Genomic DNA, 21646 nt, shown 5'->3' with positions numbered 1-21646 from the left:
TGGACATCGGCCTCTGATCCCTTTTTCATTTTTCTATCATCATTTATGATTTTTTAAAGTGTAGGACTACAGATTTGTATGGTTAAAAATACTGTTCCTCCCAACTCACAATTTAGGTTGTTTTGTAGATAGGTTACAGTACACTTTCAAAAGATGTAAACACAAGAAAGTTTAGTCAGAAAATCCAGTTCTGATTTGGCTAAACTATTAGTAAATACGTAAACGAAGTGAATACGAGGCGGGTGTGGGCAGTAGCATCCCCTGGAGGTGGCTGTCTGAGTGCCCTCTGGGATTACGCAGTTCTGTACTCCGATTCCTTAGAGAACTTAGAGGGAAGAGTGCGTGGAACTAATTGCTTAGGATCACCGAAGGCAAATCTGTATCTAAGGATTATGAGAAAAATACTCTGAGGTTGAATCACAGGGTTATAAAACTGGTACTGTTCCCGATTTTCCTAATTTGGTGGAGGAAGACCTTCCCCTCCCCCCACGCAAACTCTGCCCGAGGCCATGCAGGGACTGCAGAAAACAGCTGCAGATAGAGTTGTAGTTTCAACCAGATTGATATTTCTCTGGGTACCTACCAGAACACTGTTTATCTTGGTGACTGTGGTGGTAACTGGCCTCAGATAGTAGATGATTCATTTGGCAGCTGTTGGATACAAGGCCAGCAGGAGCCACAGCAGAGCAGTCCAAAGTGAGACTGCCAGGCCTCTCCAAGTCACCCCCACCTGCTGGAATTTTTAGGGACATGGAGCTCTTAGAATTCTAGAGTTTCAGAGAATATATTGATAAATTTCTGTCAGTAGAAACAAAGTAAGATGGCAGGAAGCTCGACATAGTTGATAACTAAGTGTTGCTGCTTTGAGCATAGGTCTGCATGGGCTTCTAGTCCCANTTTCTGGTCCCAGAAAATCACTCTTAAGTGATAAGGTTGTCATTTGCATCTGTTAACAATCAAATAAGTAAATTATAATGTTATTTTTTAACTTTAATCCGCTTTGGAAGATAGACTCAGGAGAAGGCAGCTCTCTGGTTATGCTTACCCAGGCAAGAGTGCCTGCCACTGTTCTTCCAGTGTACTGTAGCATTTGANGGCTCTCTGGTTGTGCTTACCCAGGCAAGAGTGCCTGCCACTGTTCTTCCGGTGTACTGTAGCGTTTGAGCCTTGTAGTTCACTGATGGAAATGTTAATGTGTCCTTTTGATATAATTCACACTAATCTGAAGATTAAAGATATTTTAACAAGTATATACATACTATTTAAAGTTGCAGTTTCTATTTTAAAAAGTTCTAATATGACTTCAAGCATGTTAATTAGTAAGGTTATACTATATCCCTGATGTAAGCTCATATTTATTTATTAAAGCAGTAATTTCCAATTCCTGGAATTTTACTTCCTTCTCAGCAGAAGTCTGTACTGTAGGGTCACATCATGTGCATATTTAACATGAGAGGTCAATTTATTTGCGGGGCGTGGGAGGAGAGTAACATTTTAATACTAGAAGTGACCTCTTGCCTTCCCTTCAGTGAGCACATTTTTCATGCAGCATGATGTCTGCAAGGTAACTCTTTCATCTGGAGGAAACATCTATCCAGGATAATTCTGACTCAGCAGTCTGCTTCATATGCCGAGAAACTATGGCCTCCATAAGAGGGGATTGTGCTATATGTAAGATGGGTGGAAAGATAGACCAGAACTAGTCTTTGCCTTTTGGTGGCTATGTTAGTAAGAGTAGGGGCTCACCTTCCCTTCAGNTTCCCTTCAGTGAGCACATTTTTCATGCAGCATGATGTCTGCAAGGTAACTCTTTCATCTGGAGGAAACATCTATCCAGGATAATTCTGACTCAGCAGTCTGCTTCATATGCCGAGAAACTATGGCCTCCATAAGAGGGGATTGTGCTATATGTAAGATGGGTGGAAAGATAGACCAGAACTAGTCTTTGCCTTTTGGTGGCTATGTTAGTAAGAGTAGGGGCTCACCTTCCCTTCAGTAGCAGTGGTATGAGGTTGCAGCTGCTTCTTTTTCTGATTTGTTAGAAGGTGGAATAAAAGTGGAAATAGGGATCATCCTGATTTTTGAAGGAGGGTAAGGAGCCATGATATTTTCGAGGATAAGGAACCATTAATGGAGGTGTTGGGGGTTTGTTTACCCCTTTCCTGTTTTTTGTTTTTTAAAGATTTTATTTATTATTTATTAGACAGAGATAGAGACAGCCAGTGAGAGAGGGAACACAGCAGGGGAGAGGGAGAGGAAGAAGCAGGCTCCCAACCCAGGAGCCTGATGTGGGACTCGATCCCGGATCGCCCGGATCACGCCCTGAGCCGAAGGCAGACGCTTAACGACTGAGCCACCCAGGAGCCCTACCCCTTTCCTGTTTTAAAGGCACTTGGGAAGCATTTGCATATTATTGTTACTATGGAATATGTGTAGAAAAGCACTAAAATCTTGCTAGTTTGTACTAATTAGAATGAAAATCTTGAATTAGTAAAAAAAGTTCTTATATTTTTACAGGAATTTAATGCCTTGTTTTCATTGCCGAAGTCTAATAAAAATGACCGTAGCAGCTTATAATATATGATCTATTATGTAAGAAGTCTTTGGCCCACCTTATTCAACTAATAGATAAGAACTATTGTAATTAGCATTTCAGTGTTAAGTGGTATTTCTGAAATACAAAATAGCTTGAACAAGTTTGTATTCAGACGTTTGTTTTCACTGAAAATATCGGCAAACTGTAAGCAAACTGCTTTTCAGAGATTTAAGATTGAAGGTGATTTTATGGTAAATGATTTTCCCTTTTTCTGGTTTGGGTTTTGTTTTTATTACAGGTTTAGATGCCACAGGACCTTTTTTTTCTTTTTATGGAGCATCTCTTANCGTTATGGAGCATCTCTTAAGGAGCTTGATTTTAGCATCATGACCTTCCTCTGGAATGAGAAATATGGTCATAAACTAGCCTCTATAGAAGGAAAGCAGCTTGATTACTTCTGTGAGCCAGCATCACTGAAGGAAGCGCGGTGTTTAATATGGCTGCTGGAAGAGCACAGAGACAAGTTCCCAGCACTGCATAATGCTCTGGATGAGTTCTTTGACATAATGGGTGTGTGGGCTGTTTCAGTTTATACTGTATCTGGGCTGAGGGGGGAAAACAAATCTGTGAAGGACCTAGCTTATTTAATACTTGACAAAATAGTAAGAATTATTATGGTACAGCCTGCTTATTTGGGCAAGTAAGTGATTAAAAATAGTGATTTTTTTGATAAAATGTTTTTATTCTGTTGAGCTAAGTGTTGTAGGGGTGCTCAGATGGGTGTGTTACACTGATTATATACCATACTATTCACAAATCTTAGATACATTGATGGTATCATGGCAAAGGTTGCATATTGAATGGACAGAATTTATCAGTAAATGGTTTAAATTGTAACCTTCAAGAAAACATTGCCCTGAAGAGGAGGGGATGTTTGCAGAATCTAGAAATAGCACAGCTGTTGTAGTGGTAAGAACTTAGAATGGGGAGTCAAGAAAAGTAGGCTGTGGCCCAGCTTCTTCCCTAATTCAGTTCACTAAAAACCTTGTTTTTACTACTGCTTTAAGGCCCCTGCCCGAGCTGGGAGTTAACCAGGAACTCAGAAATGCTTATGGTAGTCCCTGCCCTCAAGGACCTTATATTATAGAAAAGGGAATAAGATGAATATATAAATAACTATAATTTGGGCATAAGCTCAGTAAGGGAGGACTGGAGCAAGTGCTGGAGGATCAAGCACTTGTGTTCTTCCTGGGAAAGATGATGCTTTGGTGCAGGGCTAAAGTCCGAGCTATGAACATGGATGTAGTCGGACAGGTGGACATAGGACTTAGAGACATGGGGTTGAGGAGAGTTAGGTCACCTGTTTGGGTACCAGCATGGAGTCCAGTTTAGCAGAATAGGATGACTAGTATTTAATTCCTTAGCTTCTCTTGGATCTTAGTTTCTTCATCATTGAAGTGATAGAATTTGGAGCCATTGGTCTGTATGGTCTCATTTTGCTTCAAAATTCTAATATTCATAGGTTCTAAATTGAATTTTGCTTCTTATCTTTGGTACTACATGTATGTCTTATGATAACAACCCCCCCACCCCGCTTTTCCCTCAGCATCTGCTTTACAGACTGTCAGGAGTTAGACCTTTTTTTTTTTTTAAAGATTTTATTTATTTGACAGAGAGAGACAGCCAGCGAGAGAGGGAACACAAACGGGGGAGTGGGAGAGGAAGAAGCAGGCTCCCAGCGGAAGAGCCTGACATTGGGCTTGATCCTAGAATGCTGGGATCACGCCCTGAGCTGAAGGCAGACACTTAACGACTGTGCCACCCAGGCGCCCCAGGAGTTAGACTTTTAAATTTCATGCTTTTTTTTTTTTAAAGGGCACATTAAAAGGTCTGGCCTTGTATAAAAGTATCACACATTACAAAGTTCATATGTATAAGGAACTAAAAAGGTTGCTTCAGAGGGGAGGGGGTGGGGGAATGGGATAGACTGGTGATGGGTAGTAAGGAGGGCACGTATTGCATGGTGCACTGGGTGTTATACGCAACTAATGAATCATCGAACTTTGCATCAGAAACCAGGGATGTACTGTATGGCGACTAACATAATATAATAAAAAAAATTAAAAAAAAAAAGGAAAAAAAAACTGTGGAGAGTAAGAGAGAAAAAGAGGAATGTGTCCCTTATACCTTTCAGCCATGCCTGTAGAAATAGACAATGTGTGTAATAGTGGCTCTTACTGCTATTTCTCCTTAGAAAATACATGTGCATTGAATAATATTTAGGAAATATAGGTAATCAAATAGAATGAAATAAAAATTTCATTTAACTTCATCATCTATCGACAACCACTCTGCCTGTTTTGATATATGCATTTTAGTCATTTGTGTGTGCACACCACACACACATACAAAATAGGATCATACTGGATATTTTATTTGTAACCTGCCTTTTTTGCCCAATTGTGACCATCTTTCTAGGACATGAAACATTATATAACATTATATTAAGTGGTTGCATAGTATTCCATTGTATAGATAGACATCTAAATGAATCTTGTTTTGGGCTTTTAGCATGTAACTCCTCTCCCCTTAGAAACATGCAGAATAAACATACTAATAGCTATTAAAAAAAAAAAGGTTGCTTTTGTTGTGTTTCTTAGGAAGGAGCACATTCAAATATAGATGGCTTTATTTTTCTAGGACACAGCTTCGCGACTAGAGGCCTTACGTGATAGCCTGAATTTATTGCCATCAGTTTGCTGCTGCTGGTAATAAAATGCTGTCTGGCAACTGAGCTTGTAAAACCCAATGCTAGGATCACACAAAATAAAAAAAGGCACCCTTCTCAGTGTGTGTGTGTGTTTTGTTTTTTGTTTTTTTAGATTTTATTTATTTATTTGACAGGGAGACAGCCAGCGAGAGAGGGAACACAAGCAGGGGGAGTGGGAGAGGAAGAAGCAGGCTCCCAGCAGAGCAGGGAGCCCGACGTGGGACTCAATCCCAGGACCCTGGGATCATGTGTGAGCCGAAGGCAAACGCCTAATGACTGAGCCACCCAGGCACCCCAGTGTGCATTTTTTTTTGTACCCCAACTGTGCAGTCCGTCTGGCTATGACTCTTTGTCTGCTTAGTCTATAGAGTCAGAACCCACCAGCCAAATGACCAGCCATCCCAACAGATTTTCCCCTCTAATAGCTCTGCTTCTCAATCTTACCCCAGATATTTTCAGTTTTCTCTCTTTTCATTTAAGGAGANTGTTCTCTCTTTTCATTTAAAGAGGTGATTATATTTCTTAAAACTTTTCAGAATCCACTAGTTGTGTAAAAGAAAATATTCAGTAATGTCACCAATGCTATGATAATTTGGAGTTCTATCTTCTCTCCTGAACTCTGCATACTATTTTCCTGTTGATATTTCTTTGTAGACAGCTAAAAGGCCCCTTAAGAGCAGTGTGGCTGAACCGACTTATATCCCTAGAGATCTGTTTTTTCCTAAATTATTCTTAGTAACATTGTTATGTATCTTGTATCTAAGCAGGAAACCCTGGGGGCACGTGGGTGGCTCAGTCGTTAAGCGTCTGCCTTCAGCTCAGGGCGTGACCCCAGGGTCCTGGGATGGAGCCCTGCGTCGGGCGCCCTGCTCTGCTGGGAGCCTGCTTCTTCCTCTCCCACTCCCCCTGCTTGTGTTCCCTCTCTCACTGGCTGTCTCTCTGTCAAATAAATAAATAAAATCTTAAAAAAAAAAAAGGCAGGAAACCCTCAGTTCTTTCTTTTTCCTATTACCGCATGTCTAGTTTGTCACTGGTTCCAATAAGGTTTATCTTTGATCCGTCCTTTCTTGTCCAACTCCACTTCCTACGTCAGAACCTTAGTAATCTTTCTGTGACTAGACCATCCTGGTAGCCTCCAAACTGGTCTCTATTTCTCTAGACCTTCCCACTCCAGATCTTCCTCTTAAATTACCAGTAGTGACTCTTCTAGAACATCTGATCCTGTAACAATTTTGTTAAACATTTGCTTCGTTTTGCCTACACATTAAATTCACATCATCTGCCTGGGTTTATCATCACTCTCTCCATCTGCCCTCTGTATATAGATCTCACTTCTTGAAGGTGTCCAAACCTTCCTTGTGCTTTTCCTGCCTTACGTCTTTGCTCGTGCATTTCCTCCAACCATGTGCTACTCCTTTGCTCGTTCATNATGTCCTACTCCTTTGCTCGTTCAAGTCTCGCTTTCACAGCCGCGCCCTCCCTGACCTCTTCTTGGGCTTCATCCTTGAAGACTTTATTATTCCATCACCTTTGTTTCCATTGTATTTATTGAGGCATTTGGTATACTGGGTATTGGTCTGTTTGTGTATTTTGCACAATACAAGCTTAGAACACAGACTTATCTGTGGCAGGGACTGTTCTCTGCATTTCTGTATTCCCGGTACCTGACATAGAGTTTGACACCTAGAAAGCACTCAAATTGTGCTGAATTGGGTTCACACTTTGTGGTTCTTTGTGGTTGGTTTCCATTTAATTGGCCATTTTGCTCTTGGTTTCTAAACTAAATTTGTGTCGAAGCCAAATTAGGTGTAAAACATAGTTGATGATAGTAGTACCTGGGGTGGTTCTCTTTAAGGCTTTAGTATGTTGTTTGGCAGTGGTGAAGAGTGTCTAGTTTAGCTTAGTAAAAGGAATATCATTAAAATGCTGGTAGCATATAACTGGAATTACTCTAAAATACTGATTGCTTGAAATAACATAAACCTCCTTACAAATGAGTTTAAAATGTTGGAGCAATTTTAGTTATAGTCATCCTTGAGCTTTCTCTTCTTTTCTACTAATCATAACACTAGGGCTAACATGGTAAATGCTATTTTTGTTCAGTACTTTTGTTATTTTTGTTGTATATATATTCAGCTTGTGCCTAAAAGCAGTATGGTATCTTTATTTTGAGCTTCTAATTCTTTTATTTGCATTTTCATTGTTTTTTCCCCCCATTTTTCCAGTTTAATTCTGCCAAGATAAAAAATAAAGGCAAGAAAAAGAAGCCAAAAGATTCAAAGGTATAGAGTATTTTCTGTATCAATTCTTTTGTAAAATAATTGAATAGATAAATTAGAATTAACCAATATTGGGGGATATTTTGAAGCATTTTATAGAGAAAGACTTTTTTTTTTTTTAAGATTTAATCTAAAGATTTGCTCCAGGCCCATGAGATAAATAGGGTGCTGTTTATTTTACAGTGGGTTCTCCTTGGCTGTCATAAATGTGGGGGCTCAGGTAAGGAGGGCAGGAGTTGAGACAGGAAACAAATATTAGGGGAGGATGAGAGCAGCTGTGTGTAAGTTCCACTAAAACTTGTCTTTTTATCTTTGACATGTAACATTTTTTTGGAGCATTGAAAGCTACCTGAATGTTAATTCAGGTACTTATGGCTGTTGAAACAGTAACTATGTGTTTCTGTACACAAGAAAAATTTAGATAAGTCTTGTATATATTGGCAGTTTGCATGAATATTTATATAAGCATTCATCAGTTTTAATGCTAATTTTTTTCATGGAATTGTAAGGTAGAAAATCATTTTCGTTTTTCTGTCTTTTGAATTAGCCTGTTAGTGGGGTCTGGAACAGCTACAGTAACAACAAATAATGAGAGTGTCACTTCAGGTGAAGACCATAAGTAAGTACAATTAAAATTTTTTTGCTTCATTTTAACTCAGGTGTATTAACTTAGCACGTGGTGTTAATTTAACGTAAATTAAACTTGTGTTTTATTTCCCTGACTTCACTGTCTAAAGATGTGCATCTGTTGTGACAACATGGTGTGATACATCTTGGTTGAATTTATAGCATGGCTTGTCTGCGTTAAGAATTCATGCAAACTACATTAAAATCACTGGGCTAATGACATTCATTAGATCATTTTGGGAACTTACTATGTGCAAGATAACTGTGGGAAAATCCTAGAAAATAGTCCTTAGAATGTTCAGTGAAAAGAATGTCCTATTGATAATCACTAGCATATTTGCTATAGTAGGAGAGAGGAAGATGTTTCAGAAGCTGTATATGATGTTGTGGTTTAACCTTAGATGTGAGCAATTTTCAGTGTCTGGTGGTTGAAACTTGAGTTTTCAGGAAACAAATAGTCATAAGAAGAAAAAAAATAGCGGTTACCTTTTTATGTCATATTCCTTTATGGACTAGAAATCCACAGTTTTGTTTTGTTTTTTTTCCCACATTTCTTAAAGGAGTTGTCATAACAACTGCTTTCCCACAGTCATTTTCATGGATTCTTTAAATGGAGGAGTAAGTTTAAGTTAAAATAGTAAAAGCCTATACTTAGATAACACTTAGATTCCAGGTACTATTCCACTGGCTTTATAAACTCATTGAATCCACTCTTGCACCCTAAGAGGTAAGAATTATGTGCATTTGATGGATAAGGAGTCCCCTCATGCACCGTATAGTTGAATGGTATGGTATGGTTGAGTGATGTGCCCAAGAGCCTGAAGCTTATAAATAGCAGAGCCAAGGAATTGAATCCAGCAATCTGGTTTTAGAACTCACACTCAAACTACCACATCTTTTTAGAATGCTAGAATGTTATATTTTAGGAAAAAAATCTTTTTAGTAAGTGTCTCAATCTCATTTTAACTTAATAGCAGTTATAATAAAATCTTTCATTTTTCTCTTTAACAAATTACCATTAAAGTAACATTGATACTTTTAAAACCAGAAGTTTCAAAAAATTTGCTCTTGGGAGCAAGGGTAGGTACTTAATTAAAAGTGCTTACTCAGTGGTCACGCATATATATACACATATATATATACACACACACACATATATATATATGTAATTGTGGAAGGGTAAGGTTTCTACATTTAATTCTCTGGTAGTGTTTTTTTGCACTGTAAAGCAGAGTAATATTACTGTNATATATCTATATATATATGTAATTGTGGAAGGGTAACGTTTCTACATTTAATTCTCTGGTAGTGTTTTTTTGCACTGTAAAGCAGAGTAATATTACTGTCTTTATATTTATTTCAATTTAAATATTATCTGGGTTACCTCAGAAGTTTGTGATTCACAAAATTGCTTTTTTATCTGCAGACGCAGTTCAAATTCTGCAGGCCCATTTGTGGCACCTGACCACCTTCGGCAAGATGTAGAAGACTTTGAAGCCATCTACGAGCAGCACAGCAGTGAATATGTTGTCCGTAATAAGAAGCTGTGGGACATTAACCCAAAACAAAAATGTTCAACTCTGTATGAGTAAGTAGTTTAACATTCCCACAAGCATTATTTTATACTGAAGCTGCCAGTTAAAGATCTCAAGTTGTTTAATTTGTGTCCATTGTGCTTATTAAAGGAATCATTTATTGGCTCACAAACCTGAGGAAGAAAAGTATTTTTACAGCTTTTGTCATGTATTACACAGAGTTAACTGAATGTTTTTAACTATTAAATTTAGAATCCTAATTATTATTGGTTTTGTCAGTTTGAGCTGCTTAAAATAGGTATTTTCTATTTCTAAAAGTGACCTGGTATATGCTGATAGGACCTATAAAGTTTCCAGCCATAATCTTTTTTTTTTTTTAAGATTTATTTATTGATTTGAGAGAGAGAGAGTGACATATACACACATGCACGCAGGTAGGAGGAGGGGCAGAGGAAGAGAATTTTCAATCTGAGCATGGAACTGGATGCTCTGCTTGATCTCATGACCCGTGAGATCACGACCTGAGCTGAAACCAAGAGTTAGGACACTTAACTGACTGAGCCACCCAGGCTCCCCCAGCCGTAATCTTTTATCATGACTTCCAAGGCATACAGTACTCCTCTCTTATCCTTGGTTTTGGTTTCCAAGATTTCACTAACCCACTGTCAACCGTGGTCTTGAAGCCGATGGTCCTCCTGATGTATTGTCAGAAGGCACTAGGAGCCTTACATTACATCACAGTGCCTGTGTCACTCACCTCACTTCATCTTGTCATGTAGACATTTTATCATCTCCCATCATCATAAGAAGGGTGAGTACAGTGCAATAAGATATTTTGAGAGAGAGATCACGTTCACATAACTTTCATTACAGTAATTATTATAACTGTTCTATTTTATCATTAGTTACTGCTGTTACTTTCTTATTGCACCTAATTTATAACTTAAACTTTATCATAAGTATGTATGCATAGGAACAAAACAGTGTAAATAGGGTTCGGTACTGTCTGTGGTTTCAGGCATCCCTGGGGGTCTTGGAACATATCTCTCATTGATAAGGGTGGAGTTATACATTTGACAAGGGGTAGTATGATTATTTGATCTTACTGTTCCTTTGTTGATGGATGCGGATGTTCAGCATCTCATAAGTCCAGTGAGAAGTTAATAAATCTGAGTGGGGTGGATAAAGTAATGAAGTAAAGAGTTGAGGAAAATCTAGGAAGCAGTTAACCATTTTGAGCTTGGTATTATTAACGTATTGCTGCCTTCTGGGGCACCTGGATGGCTCAGTCGTTAAGCGTCTGCCTTCAGCTCAGGTCATGATCCAGGGTCCTGGGAACGAGCCCCTCATCAGGCTCCCTTCTCAGCGGAAACCTGCTTTTCCCTCTCCTGCTCCCCCTGCTTGTGTTCCTTCTCTCGCTGCCTCTCTGTCAAATAAATAAATAAAATCTTAAAAAAAAAAAAAGATATTGCTACCTTCCTTAAGAAGAGAAATTGAAGGCTAAGACCTGTAATTAAAAATTAATTTAAAAGCTAACTGTTCTCCCAGAAAACCTGTCACTCATCCATAATTTTGTCATTCCTTCTATTTTCCCCAGTTGCAGTATTTCTGTTCAGNGCTCAGCGGAAACCTGCTTCTCCCTCTCCTGCTCCCCCTGCTTGTGTTCCTTCTCTCGCTGCCTCTCTGTCAAATAAATAAATAAAATCTTAAAAAAAAAAAAAGATATTGCTACCTTCCTTAAGAAGAGAAATTGAAGGCTAAGACCTGTAATTAAAAATTAATTTAAAAGCTAACTGTTCTCCCAGAAAACCTGTCACTCATCCATAATTTTGTCATTCCTTCTATTTTCCCCAGTTGCAGTATTTCTGTTCAGTCAGTTGTGCTCATAGGTCCCTCTTCATGGTTTTTCTTTAGAGTTGAAATGTTGAGCAAATCATATTTCCAGAGAACTCTCCTGGATGACCGTATGGAAACAGCTATAAAACTACACTAGTATTTCTTAAAATATGGTAGGCTTTGCTTCAGGCATCCAAAACTGAAGCTAAACTGTATCATTTTGAGGACCTTGCTTCTTAAAGAGTTTATTACTGTTATAAGTGGGAGGAAATTAAACAACTTCGTGAGGAAAAAAATAGGCTGATTTGCATTTAGAGATAGAACTTAAAGCCATGAAGTTGTGGGAAGTTACATCTCAAAACAATTGTTTCTTTGAATTTTCTAAAGTAGACGTGTAATGATGGGCTTAAGAATGATTTCTTTAGGGGCTCCTGGCTGGCTCAGTCAGAGGAGTGTGTGACTCTTGATTTCGGGGTTGTGAGTTCAAGCCCCATACTGGATGTACAGATTACTTAAATGAATAAATAAACAAAAACTTTAAAAAGAATAAAAAAAGATTTCTTTTAAAAGGTGGCCAGTGGATAAAAGAAAGAAAAATGAAACTACTATAATTTTCTTTATGACAAGAGTGTAGAGTAGAAAAATTATTAGGGTATCAAGAATATTGGGATAACTGCTATTAACTTTAAGTATTTCACCGTGAAGTAGGGGATTAGACTGATTGCCGTTTAATTGACCTAATGCCCTTCTTGTTCTAACATTTTATGATTTTATATAGTTGAAGCAAATTAAATTTCAATGGGTAGTAGTCTGCATTTAGCTTTTCCTAACACCCCATTAGTGGTGTTAATTAGTCTGCCAGCATTTATTAACCATTTAGGGTTAAGCACTGTGGATGATTGCAGAAAAAGTAGAAGATACAGTCCTTTAATGCAGCTTGCAAGTAGCAGGAGAGCTAAATTGATTATTGGTCAGGTCACAGTGTATTGCAAATAAAATTACTCTGAAATAAGATTTATGAGCTTGTACAAAACAGTGATTTTTCAAAGGAACACAGCTGGAATAGTAGAGTGGGGATACCTTCTGAAATGCTTTCTCCATCCTTATCCCTTGCCCCTGTGCCAGCAATGACATGTAATTGCACTGTGGTTCGGATGACCAACCATGACCATTTCAGACACTAATGGTTATCATCCAATTATGAAAATATATGTACATATATATATAACATAAGAACTATTAATATTTCTGGTATCATTACCTTTTTTTTTTTTTTTAAACTCCTGTCATGTGTAGTGTGCCTCCTTTTTGTCCCTGGTCCTGAAGTGCAGAGTCTGAGACTTTGAATGAGGGCAGGCAGTGATAAGAGTAGAGATGAATCTTGTGCAACTTGGCAGAAGCCGAGTCAGCCTCATCATTTCAGTTGTTATCTAGCATCTTTCATTAGAGCTCTGGCCTCTTTCATGTCTGCTAGACAGCCACACCAATACCATTGTTCAGTGTGCATTGATGGATGGATTCTAACCCCTGTAAAGCACTGAATTATTAAGAAATTATATTTATGCTATTTTGGTTGCTTGTTTATCTTACAGAGATAATTTTTCAAAGCTAGAAAGATGTATAAATAAAGTTCATTTTGTGTTGCATTTCAAATAATAGTGACTATAAAAATTTTATTCATGATATGGTTATAATGTTTCCCTTTGGGCTAGAGACCCATGTTAAATTAAATTTTGTTCTGCTTTAGTGTTTGAAAAATTCATAGCTACTTAGCCAGTGGAAAAAATGTGGAGGCCCTATTTCTTTAAAAAAAATTTTTTTCTGATTGTTAAAGTAACAATATAAATTACTATGGAATTTTTTAAATAAAGGAAAAAATAAAAATTATGAATAATTCTCACCCAGATATAAGCACAGTTAATTTTTGGTGTATATCCTTTCGGGCTTTTAAAATGTAGGTGTGTAAAACAGAGGTTTTAAAATTTATAAACTTTTACTATTTTACATTGTACTATATTTTATTTATATTTTACTATACTCTCAGCTTTGTCATAACCTTTTTCACTCAGAATAGTGAGCATTTTTTTCATATCCTTGACTATTCTTCAAGAACATGACTTTTATTAGTTGCTTCGTAAACATGACCAGATCTGCACTACCATTTACATTGCTAGCTATTGAAAAGCTCATTGCTGGGGTGTCTGGGTGGCTCAGTTGGTTAAGCGACTGCCTTTGGCTCGGGTTGTGATCCGAGGGTCCTGGGATTGAGCCCCGAGTCGGGCTGCTTGCTTGGCGGGNCGTGATCCGAGGGTCCTGGGATTAAGCCCCAAGTCGGGCTGCTTGCTTGGCGGGGAGCCTGCTCCTCCCTCTCCCTCTGCCTGCTCTTCTGCCTGCTTGTGCTCTCTCTCTGTCTCTGTCAAATAAATAAATATTTTTTAAAAAAAAGAAAGAAAGAAAAGCTCCTTGTATGTGGTCTCTGTTTTTTAGTTACCCCTTTTTGGATTTAAGTGTTTTAACCCAGGTGGAAAAGCTTTGTTTTTCAGTGATTCTCTTTAGTATTCATCATGGAGAGCAGAAAGTAAATACACGTACACAATTCATGAATTATTCTGCTGTTGCTTTTAATAGCAGCTAAACGCCAAATGGAAAGGTATCTCTCTTCAGAGAGATGGTAGAGCCGAAGTTATACCAATCAGCCAAAATCCTCAACAAGGGTTACTGTGTCTGAGACTACAGTGATTTCTTTTTACCTCACTTTCCTTCAGACCCTTCTGCTTTTAGAAATTTCTCATTAAAAATGAAATTGGAGGGGCACTTGGGTGGCTCAGTTGGTTAAGCAGCCAACTCTTTTTTTTTTTTTTTTTAAGATTTTATGTATTTATTTGACAGAGAGAGAGACAGCTAGCGAAAGAGGGAACACAAGCAGGGTGAGTGGGAGAGGAAGTAGCAGCCTCCCAGCAGAACAGGGAACCTGACATGGGGCTCAATCCCAGGACCCTGGGATCACGCCCTGAGCCAAAGGCAGACACTTAATGACTGAGCCACCCAGNATCTTTTTTTTTTTTTTTTTAATGACCAAAGGGAGTTTATTTTAGAAATGGAAGACTGATTTAACATTTTAAAATCAGTGTAACCCATCTAAGAAATCCAAGAAGAAAAACTACATTATCATCTTAGACATAGACCATACATTTGAAAAAAAAAAATTTTTTTATATCCTTTCCAGTTAAAAATTCTCAGCAAATCAGAAATAGAAGGAAACTTCCTAATCTGAAAGAAGAGATCTACGAAAAACCTACAACTAATATATTACATAGTGGTGAAAGAGTGAATGCTACCTTTTTTTTTCATCTTTTTTATTCAGTTAGACACTGTAAGGAACATCATTAGTTTTTGAAGTGTTCAGTGGTTCATTAGTTATGTATAACACACAGTGCTCATCACATGTGTCCTCCTTAGTACCTGTCACCGTGTCACCCCCTCCCCCTTGAAACCCTGTTTTTTTCCTGTGATCCATAGCCTTCATGGTTCTTCTCCCCCTTCAGATTTCCCTCCCTTCCCCTGTGGTCCTCTGTGCTACTGCTTATGTTCCACATATGAATGAAACCATATGATAATTGTCTTTCTCTGCTTAACTTACTTCACTTAGCATAATCCTCTCCAGTTCCATCCATGTCAGTGCAAATGGTCGCTATTCATCTTTCTGATGGCTAATATTCCATTGTATATATATGCACCACATCTTCTTTATCCATTCATCTGTTGAAGGGCATCTCTAAGCAGCCGACTCTTGATTTCGGCTCAGGTCATGATCTGAGTCCTGAGATTGAGCCCTGTGTCAGCGGGGAGTCTGCTTGAGGATTTCTCTCCCTCTCCTTCTGCCCCTGCCCTCGAGTGCACTCTTGCATGCGCGCGTGCGTGTGCGCTCTCTCTCTCTTTAAAATAAATAAATAAAGTCTTAAAAATGAAGTTTGATGGGAATCTTAAAGTGAAAACAAATCTAACCTGTACCTTGCAAAACAACACGTGTGTTGGGGAGTTTGAATTGTAGAGATTATTCTAAGGGGAAAATAGTCATCAAAAACACTTAAAGTATTTAGAGGAGCATTGCTGACGAAAAGTAGTGGCATTTGGTCTTTAACCTTCAGAATATCAGTTACTTTGAGTAGAGGTTAATCATTTTCAGAAATAGTCTATGCCTTTTTCTCTAGCAGCATCTGTACATAAAGTGGTTTCTTTTGCTTCAAAGAAGTGTTTTTACCTTCCCCCTAAATAAGTTGTCTTCCTGGTTAGTGTGAAATTACTAAGAAAGTCCTTTGGAGATTTTTGCTCTTGAAAAAGCAAATCTTTTTGTTGGTGTGTGGTGTGTGTCTTTCTTGCTAGTTAATGCCACTGTTACAGACTGAATACCAAATTCAAATGGAAGAGTGAGGCTCTTTGAGGCTGACACAAGAGTGGGGGAAAAAAACAGCCCCAGAACTGGAGGTAGATTAAGGGATCGCCCCATTACTGTGTGTCTGATCCTGTACTGTGTTGGTTTATTGATCAGACAGGATTAATTTCAATACCTCTATATCATTGCCTAGTCTTCAACAGAAAAATGTTAAGATTACTACATGCAAATTCCATAGGATTTTAGTGAAATTTGATGTCTTCTCATTTGACATCTTGTTACTGATATTCCTGTATAATAAATTTTCCTTTCATTACTTTTAAAATAGATTGTCTAATTATGTAATTGAAATTTATAAAATAACTTTTTAATCCCTTTTTATTCTTTTTTTTTTCCAAAAATTTTTTTAAGGATTATTTTCCAAGGGGTAAACAAAATTATGCTTTTAGAGTATCATTGATTGCAGTTAGCTTTTGTCAGATTTAATATGAATATAATATGTTTGTTGGGGAGCTGTTGAGATCAGTTGGAAAAGAAATTGCTTTGGGAGAATTTTGGGGAAAATATTTTTTTCAAATGAACATGTATAAGTACTTCCTTATAATAACACATAAACATAATTTTTTTTCCAAGTTATTTCTCTCAGTTGTTGGAGGAGCATGGTCCCTTGGACATGAGTAATAAAATGTTCTCTGAAGAATATGAATTCTTCCCAGAAGAAACTCGACAGATACTAGAAAAAGCTGGAGGTTTGAAATCTTTTCTCCTGGGATGTCCTCGTTTTGTTGTGATTGACGACTGTATTGCATTGAAGAAAGTTGCATTGCGGCTCAAGAAAAAGAGAAAAAAGAAAAACATCAAGACAAAAGTAGAAGAAATTTCAAAAACAGGGGAGTATTTACGAGTTAAACTGCCACTGAATCCAACCGCTAGGGAATTTAAACCAGATGTAAAATCCAAACCAGTGTCTGATTTATCTTCAGCAGCAACTTCTGAGGATGCGAAGCCCAAACTTATAGCTGCAAATTCTCCCAAACCAACCTGTGAGGCTGTGAAGCCGAAACCAGAGTCTGATAATTCTTCTAGATCAGTTTCTGAGGATGAGAAGCCCAAAGAGGTCTCTTCTGATCCTCCCAAACCAGTATCCGAGGAGGCAGGTCACAAGCGAGTATCCTCTAATTCTCCCAAACCAGCTTCTGAGGATGTGAAACCAACCTACTGGACTCAACCCCATTTGGTCACAGGCTACTGTACATCCCCCCCCTTTCGGGGGTTTGACATTACCCAGACACCACTAACATACGTAAATGTGTTACCGAGTGTGCCCCAGTACACTAACATTTACACAACTCTGGCCAACATGTCTTCTGAGTATCAGCTGCAGAGATCAGTGCCAGTGGTGCCATCTGTTATAGCCAGTGACGAGCCAGATGAAAGTGCTGCTGTGTATTTTGAGGGCCATCGTTTGAATGCTGAGAATGCTGCTGGTAACCAGATTGCCCCTGAAACACAGATCCTTCAGGACTCTTTGGAAGTATCAGTAAAGACACAGTGCAGCACAGATGGTGCTGATACAGCCCTGAGTGAGTCTAACAGAATCGATGGTCACTGTGGAGATTCTGCCAACAAGTGGGAAGTAAATCCAGAAAATACCGATGAAGTAACAAATATTCCACATACACAAGTGGTTGCCATACAGGTAAGGCTTAAACAGAAAAACATCATCTTAATACTGAAGTTAAATTTTCCTTCTCATCTTTCATTGCCATTATATTTATTAAAATTCTTCTAAATAATTGACTTTATAATGGTTATGAAATCTTTTGGGTAGAAATGTTTTAAAAATATGAACCCTTTTGTAGGGCATGACAGGTAATCCAGAAAGAATTTTTGGGTCTAGTAAATAATACACTTCTTCCCTAACCAAGTTTTGTACCTTTGGAGAAATAAGATAGAGGAATCAGCAGATGGAGCGAGAACATCACCTAATAATTAATAATGGCACCACAAGGATGATGTGGTTTGTTTCTGTAGCACTTGCATGTCCCAACATCGAAGCCCAACACTGGAGCACCAGCTCAGCCACGCAGTTATAGTAGTGCTGGACCAGGAAGCCTCCCGTCTTGGGGTGCTTGCCCCACAAGGCTTACTGCATGGAGAATGAAGGGAAAAGTGCTTTTTGCACAGGCAGCTGAAAAAAGCAAGAGTCTGGGCTTATATGTGTGACTGGTTTCTCTCAAACAGGGGAGGAATGGGGGAGTTAAAAAAAGCAAAAAAAATATGTGGAGAGATATGAGAGATGCAAATAAAAGTTCCTAACAAGCAAAGAATAAATTGACGTTCTCCTATAGTTCACTCTGTAGGGTATGAATTCATTAAACCCTTGTTGGATTATTCCCCTCCTCATTATATTTTCTGTTTTCTAAGAAAGTTTTGAAAGAACGTGTTAAGGGGCTCCTGGGTGGCTCAGTTGGATAAACGTCTGNTGTCTGCCTTAGGCTCGTGGGATGGAGTCCCTTGTCAGAGTCCCGAGCAGGGAGCCTGCTTCTCCCTGTGCTCTTCCCCCTGTTCATGCTCTCTCACTTATGCTCTCTCTCACTCTCTTTCACTGTCTCTCTCTCTCAAATAAATAAAATCTTTTAAAAAAAGAACATGTTAAGAGTAATGAACCGAAGTCATTTTTATTTTTACTAATTCTAAGTGATAGCTCTTTCCTAATACAGGTATTTGTAGGAAGCATACAACATTATTAAAATTGTCAAAAAAAAAANAATTGTAAAAAAAAAAAAAAACCCTTGAAAAAATTGTGGGAATGCCTTAAAATGTCATTACATGATGGATTTATTTTACTAGAGCAATTGAGATAAATATAAGTATTTGTTTTGCCACAAAGGTGTCTTGGAATATAACACATCAAGAAGTCAATACTGAGCCATATGATCCTTTTGAGGCACAACAGGTGAGTCAAAATGAATTATCATGACATTGCCCTTGTAAATTTTCATCTGCCTTTTATTCTCCTTTGTTTATTTGAAGAGACTATTCAGAACAAGATCAAAATAGACATTTTAAACTATTTTTAATAGATAATTTTGTAATTTACCTTTAGGGAGATATTTTACAGCTTGAGAAGGAGTACCAGGTTTTACAAGAGCAGCTTAAGGAGGCATGCGAAAATTATGAGCAGAGAAAACTCAAGGGCTCAGAAGAGACCCGGGACCTGGAAGAAAAGTTGAAAAGGAACTTAGAAGAAAATAAGGTAATCAGTGTCTGAAACTTCTCTGTAGTAGCATGTGACAGGATCAGGAGCATTGTTGGCTGAACAAAGGATTTTTTTTTAATGCCTCTTTAAATTTCTCTATGACATATTAAAGTGGCGGTATTTTTGTACTGTTTTAGAAACTATACATGTTGTCATATAAGAAAAGGGCGGTGAATCTGGGTTTTCATTTATTTGTAGTTCAGTTTGCTTCATTAACTAAACCTGTGTTCTGTTGACTAAGTTCTGAGTTAACCCTGGTTTATGTTGAGAAGCACTATAGCATTAGTGGTTCCTAGTGTGAGTCTTGGGGTCAGACCGGCTAGGTTCAGATGTAAGCTGGGTTCCATACTAGTTCTCATCTGGGGCAAGTTATCTAACCTCTTTGTGCTTTAGCTTCTTATTTGGAAAATTTGGGTGATAATAGCTCCCATTTCTTGGGGTTAGATTAATACTTGTAAAGTACTTAAAACTGCCTGGTGCATAATAGGGGCTCTGTAAGTATTGCCTGCCACTGTTAGCTACTATTCCTACTACTGTCTTCATCTTACTCTTAAGGAAGTGTGAGCATAACACGTGGAGCTTAGGCATATTAGATCTGTAAAATCACGTAGACCATTTTGTTTGAGTCTATTGATCTTGAGTTCCATTAGCTAAGGTGGATTACAGTTATAGGTCATTGAGTATTGGCTATTGGAGTAATACTAATTAGTGGCAAGGCCAGATTGAATTGGTAGGGAAATGGAATTATAGATGTAGGGGAATCATAGTGCGTTTCTTTTTTAAAACTGAGGTCTTCTGTACAAATTTAACAAAGGGATGTTAGTTAATTTAAGGAAGGATGGATTTACACTTACTGTGGTAAGCATTGTCTAACATATAGAATTGTCAACTACACTTAAAAACAGAAAGAGGAAAAATTTATTCCAGAAGTCTGGATTAGTAGCTGGGGTACCATATTAAATAGAAGAAAATTTGCTTAGGTGGAACTTTAATCAGGAAATTGATGTATTAAGATTTAAGTGCACCCGGCAGAAAAGGGTCAGTTTGCAAAGATAATGTTACAACATTCCTATTATAATAGTTACAACATTCCTGTTATAACTCATTTTCACTTGCGAAGGGACTGGGGAGATTTGAAGGATGAGAAGAATTAGAAGGAACCAGGCTTTCTGGTCAGTTGCCTGGTTGAATGAGATCTTCCTAATTGGGAGAGGAGAAAATGAGCAAAAATAAAACCCTGCACAGTGACTCATAGAACACTAATTTGAATAAGTTACCTGGAGGGCTTAACAAAATAAAATATTTTTATAAACTTTCTATTGCATCAGTAAAATTCAGTTTTACTAAATCCGTATAAGAATGCCTATGGCCACCTGAGTTAAGTGAGGAGAGCAGATTTTCAGACTGCCACTGAAGGTGGGCAACTGATGAGTGAGGTTTCCTTCTCTCTGGCAGAGACTTGTCCAGCTTTGTAAACTGCTGGTCTGACTGGGTCCTGTATTTGTGCTGTTTATCAAGGGCCTCTTTGTACACCTGAGCAAGAAATCNTGTATAAGAATGCGTATGGCCACCTGAGTTAAGTGAGGAGAGCAGATTTTCAGACTGCCACTGAAGGTGGGCAACTGATGAGTAAGGTTTCCTTCTCTCTGGCAGAGACTTGTCCAGCTTTGTAAACTGCTNTTTGTCCAGCTCTGTAAACTGCTGGTCTGACTGGGTCCTGTATTTGTACTGTTTATCAAGGGCCTCTTTTTACACCTGACCAAGAAATCCACGGTTAACCAGGTGCCCATGGAGGAGGGCTTCTAGAGAGCCACAGCTCTGACTGGGCTGCGCTTCTGATGTGTTTTCTTTTTTTACCTTCACGGAGGCTTGGGGTCTGCTTTTAGGTAGTGGTTCTTAAGAGTGTAGGCAGTCTGTTTTTTAAAAGAGCCATTATTTAGTCCCCAGATTTCAGGCCTGTTAGGTTGTTAGACTTCCCATATAAATTACAGACTCATTTCCTATCAGGATAAGTTGCTCATCTGAGCAACAACCACACAGGAGTAGAAGAGATATAGCTGTGGCCATTTCCATATGAATCATNTTCTGATGTATTTTCTTTTTTTACCTTCACGGAGGCTTGGGGTCTGCTTTTAGGTGGTGGTTCTTAAGAGTGTAGGCAGTCTGTTTTTTAAAAGAGCCATTATTTAGTCCCCAGATTTCAGGCCTGTTAGGTTGTTAGACTTCCCATATAAATTACAGACTCATTTCCTATCAGGATAAGTTGCTCATCTGAGCAACAACCACACAGGAGTAGAAGAGATATAGCTGTGGCCATTTCCGTATGAATCATAATTATGTTCATGATCAGCTTGTGGAGGAATCTTTTATAAACATAAAAGGAAATTTTTGGCTTTTATTGATTTTTC

At 38.3% G+C, this 21646-nt stretch overlaps 1 protein-coding gene across 1 annotated transcript in view; it reads left to right on the top strand.

Annotated features, from left to right (window-relative positions):
• TTC3 (tetratricopeptide repeat domain 3) overlaps positions 1 to 21646 on the top strand; it is a 55903-nt gene that overhangs the window by 13674 nt on the left and 20583 nt on the right. Inside the window, exons 8-14 of the mRNA XM_034654345.1 lie at positions 2835 to 3237; positions 7554 to 7588; positions 8133 to 8204; positions 9639 to 9800; positions 16610 to 17675; positions 18870 to 18935; positions 19086 to 19244. Of these exons, the coding sequence (XP_034510236.1) occupies positions 2835 to 3237; positions 7554 to 7588; positions 8133 to 8204; positions 9639 to 9800; positions 16610 to 17675; positions 18870 to 18935; positions 19086 to 19244 (1963 nt within the window). The remainder of the gene's footprint in view (positions 1 to 2834; positions 3238 to 7553; positions 7589 to 8132; positions 8205 to 9638; positions 9801 to 16609; positions 17676 to 18869; positions 18936 to 19085; positions 19245 to 21646) is intronic.

The sequence above is a fragment of the Ailuropoda melanoleuca genome, chromosome 1 (genome assembly GCF_002007445.2).
Source record: "Ailuropoda melanoleuca isolate Jingjing chromosome 1, ASM200744v2, whole genome shotgun sequence".
In the NCBI taxonomy this organism is placed as follows: domain Eukaryota; kingdom Metazoa; phylum Chordata; class Mammalia; order Carnivora; family Ursidae; genus Ailuropoda; species Ailuropoda melanoleuca.
This window is presented reverse-complemented; position numbering and strand designations above follow the sequence as displayed.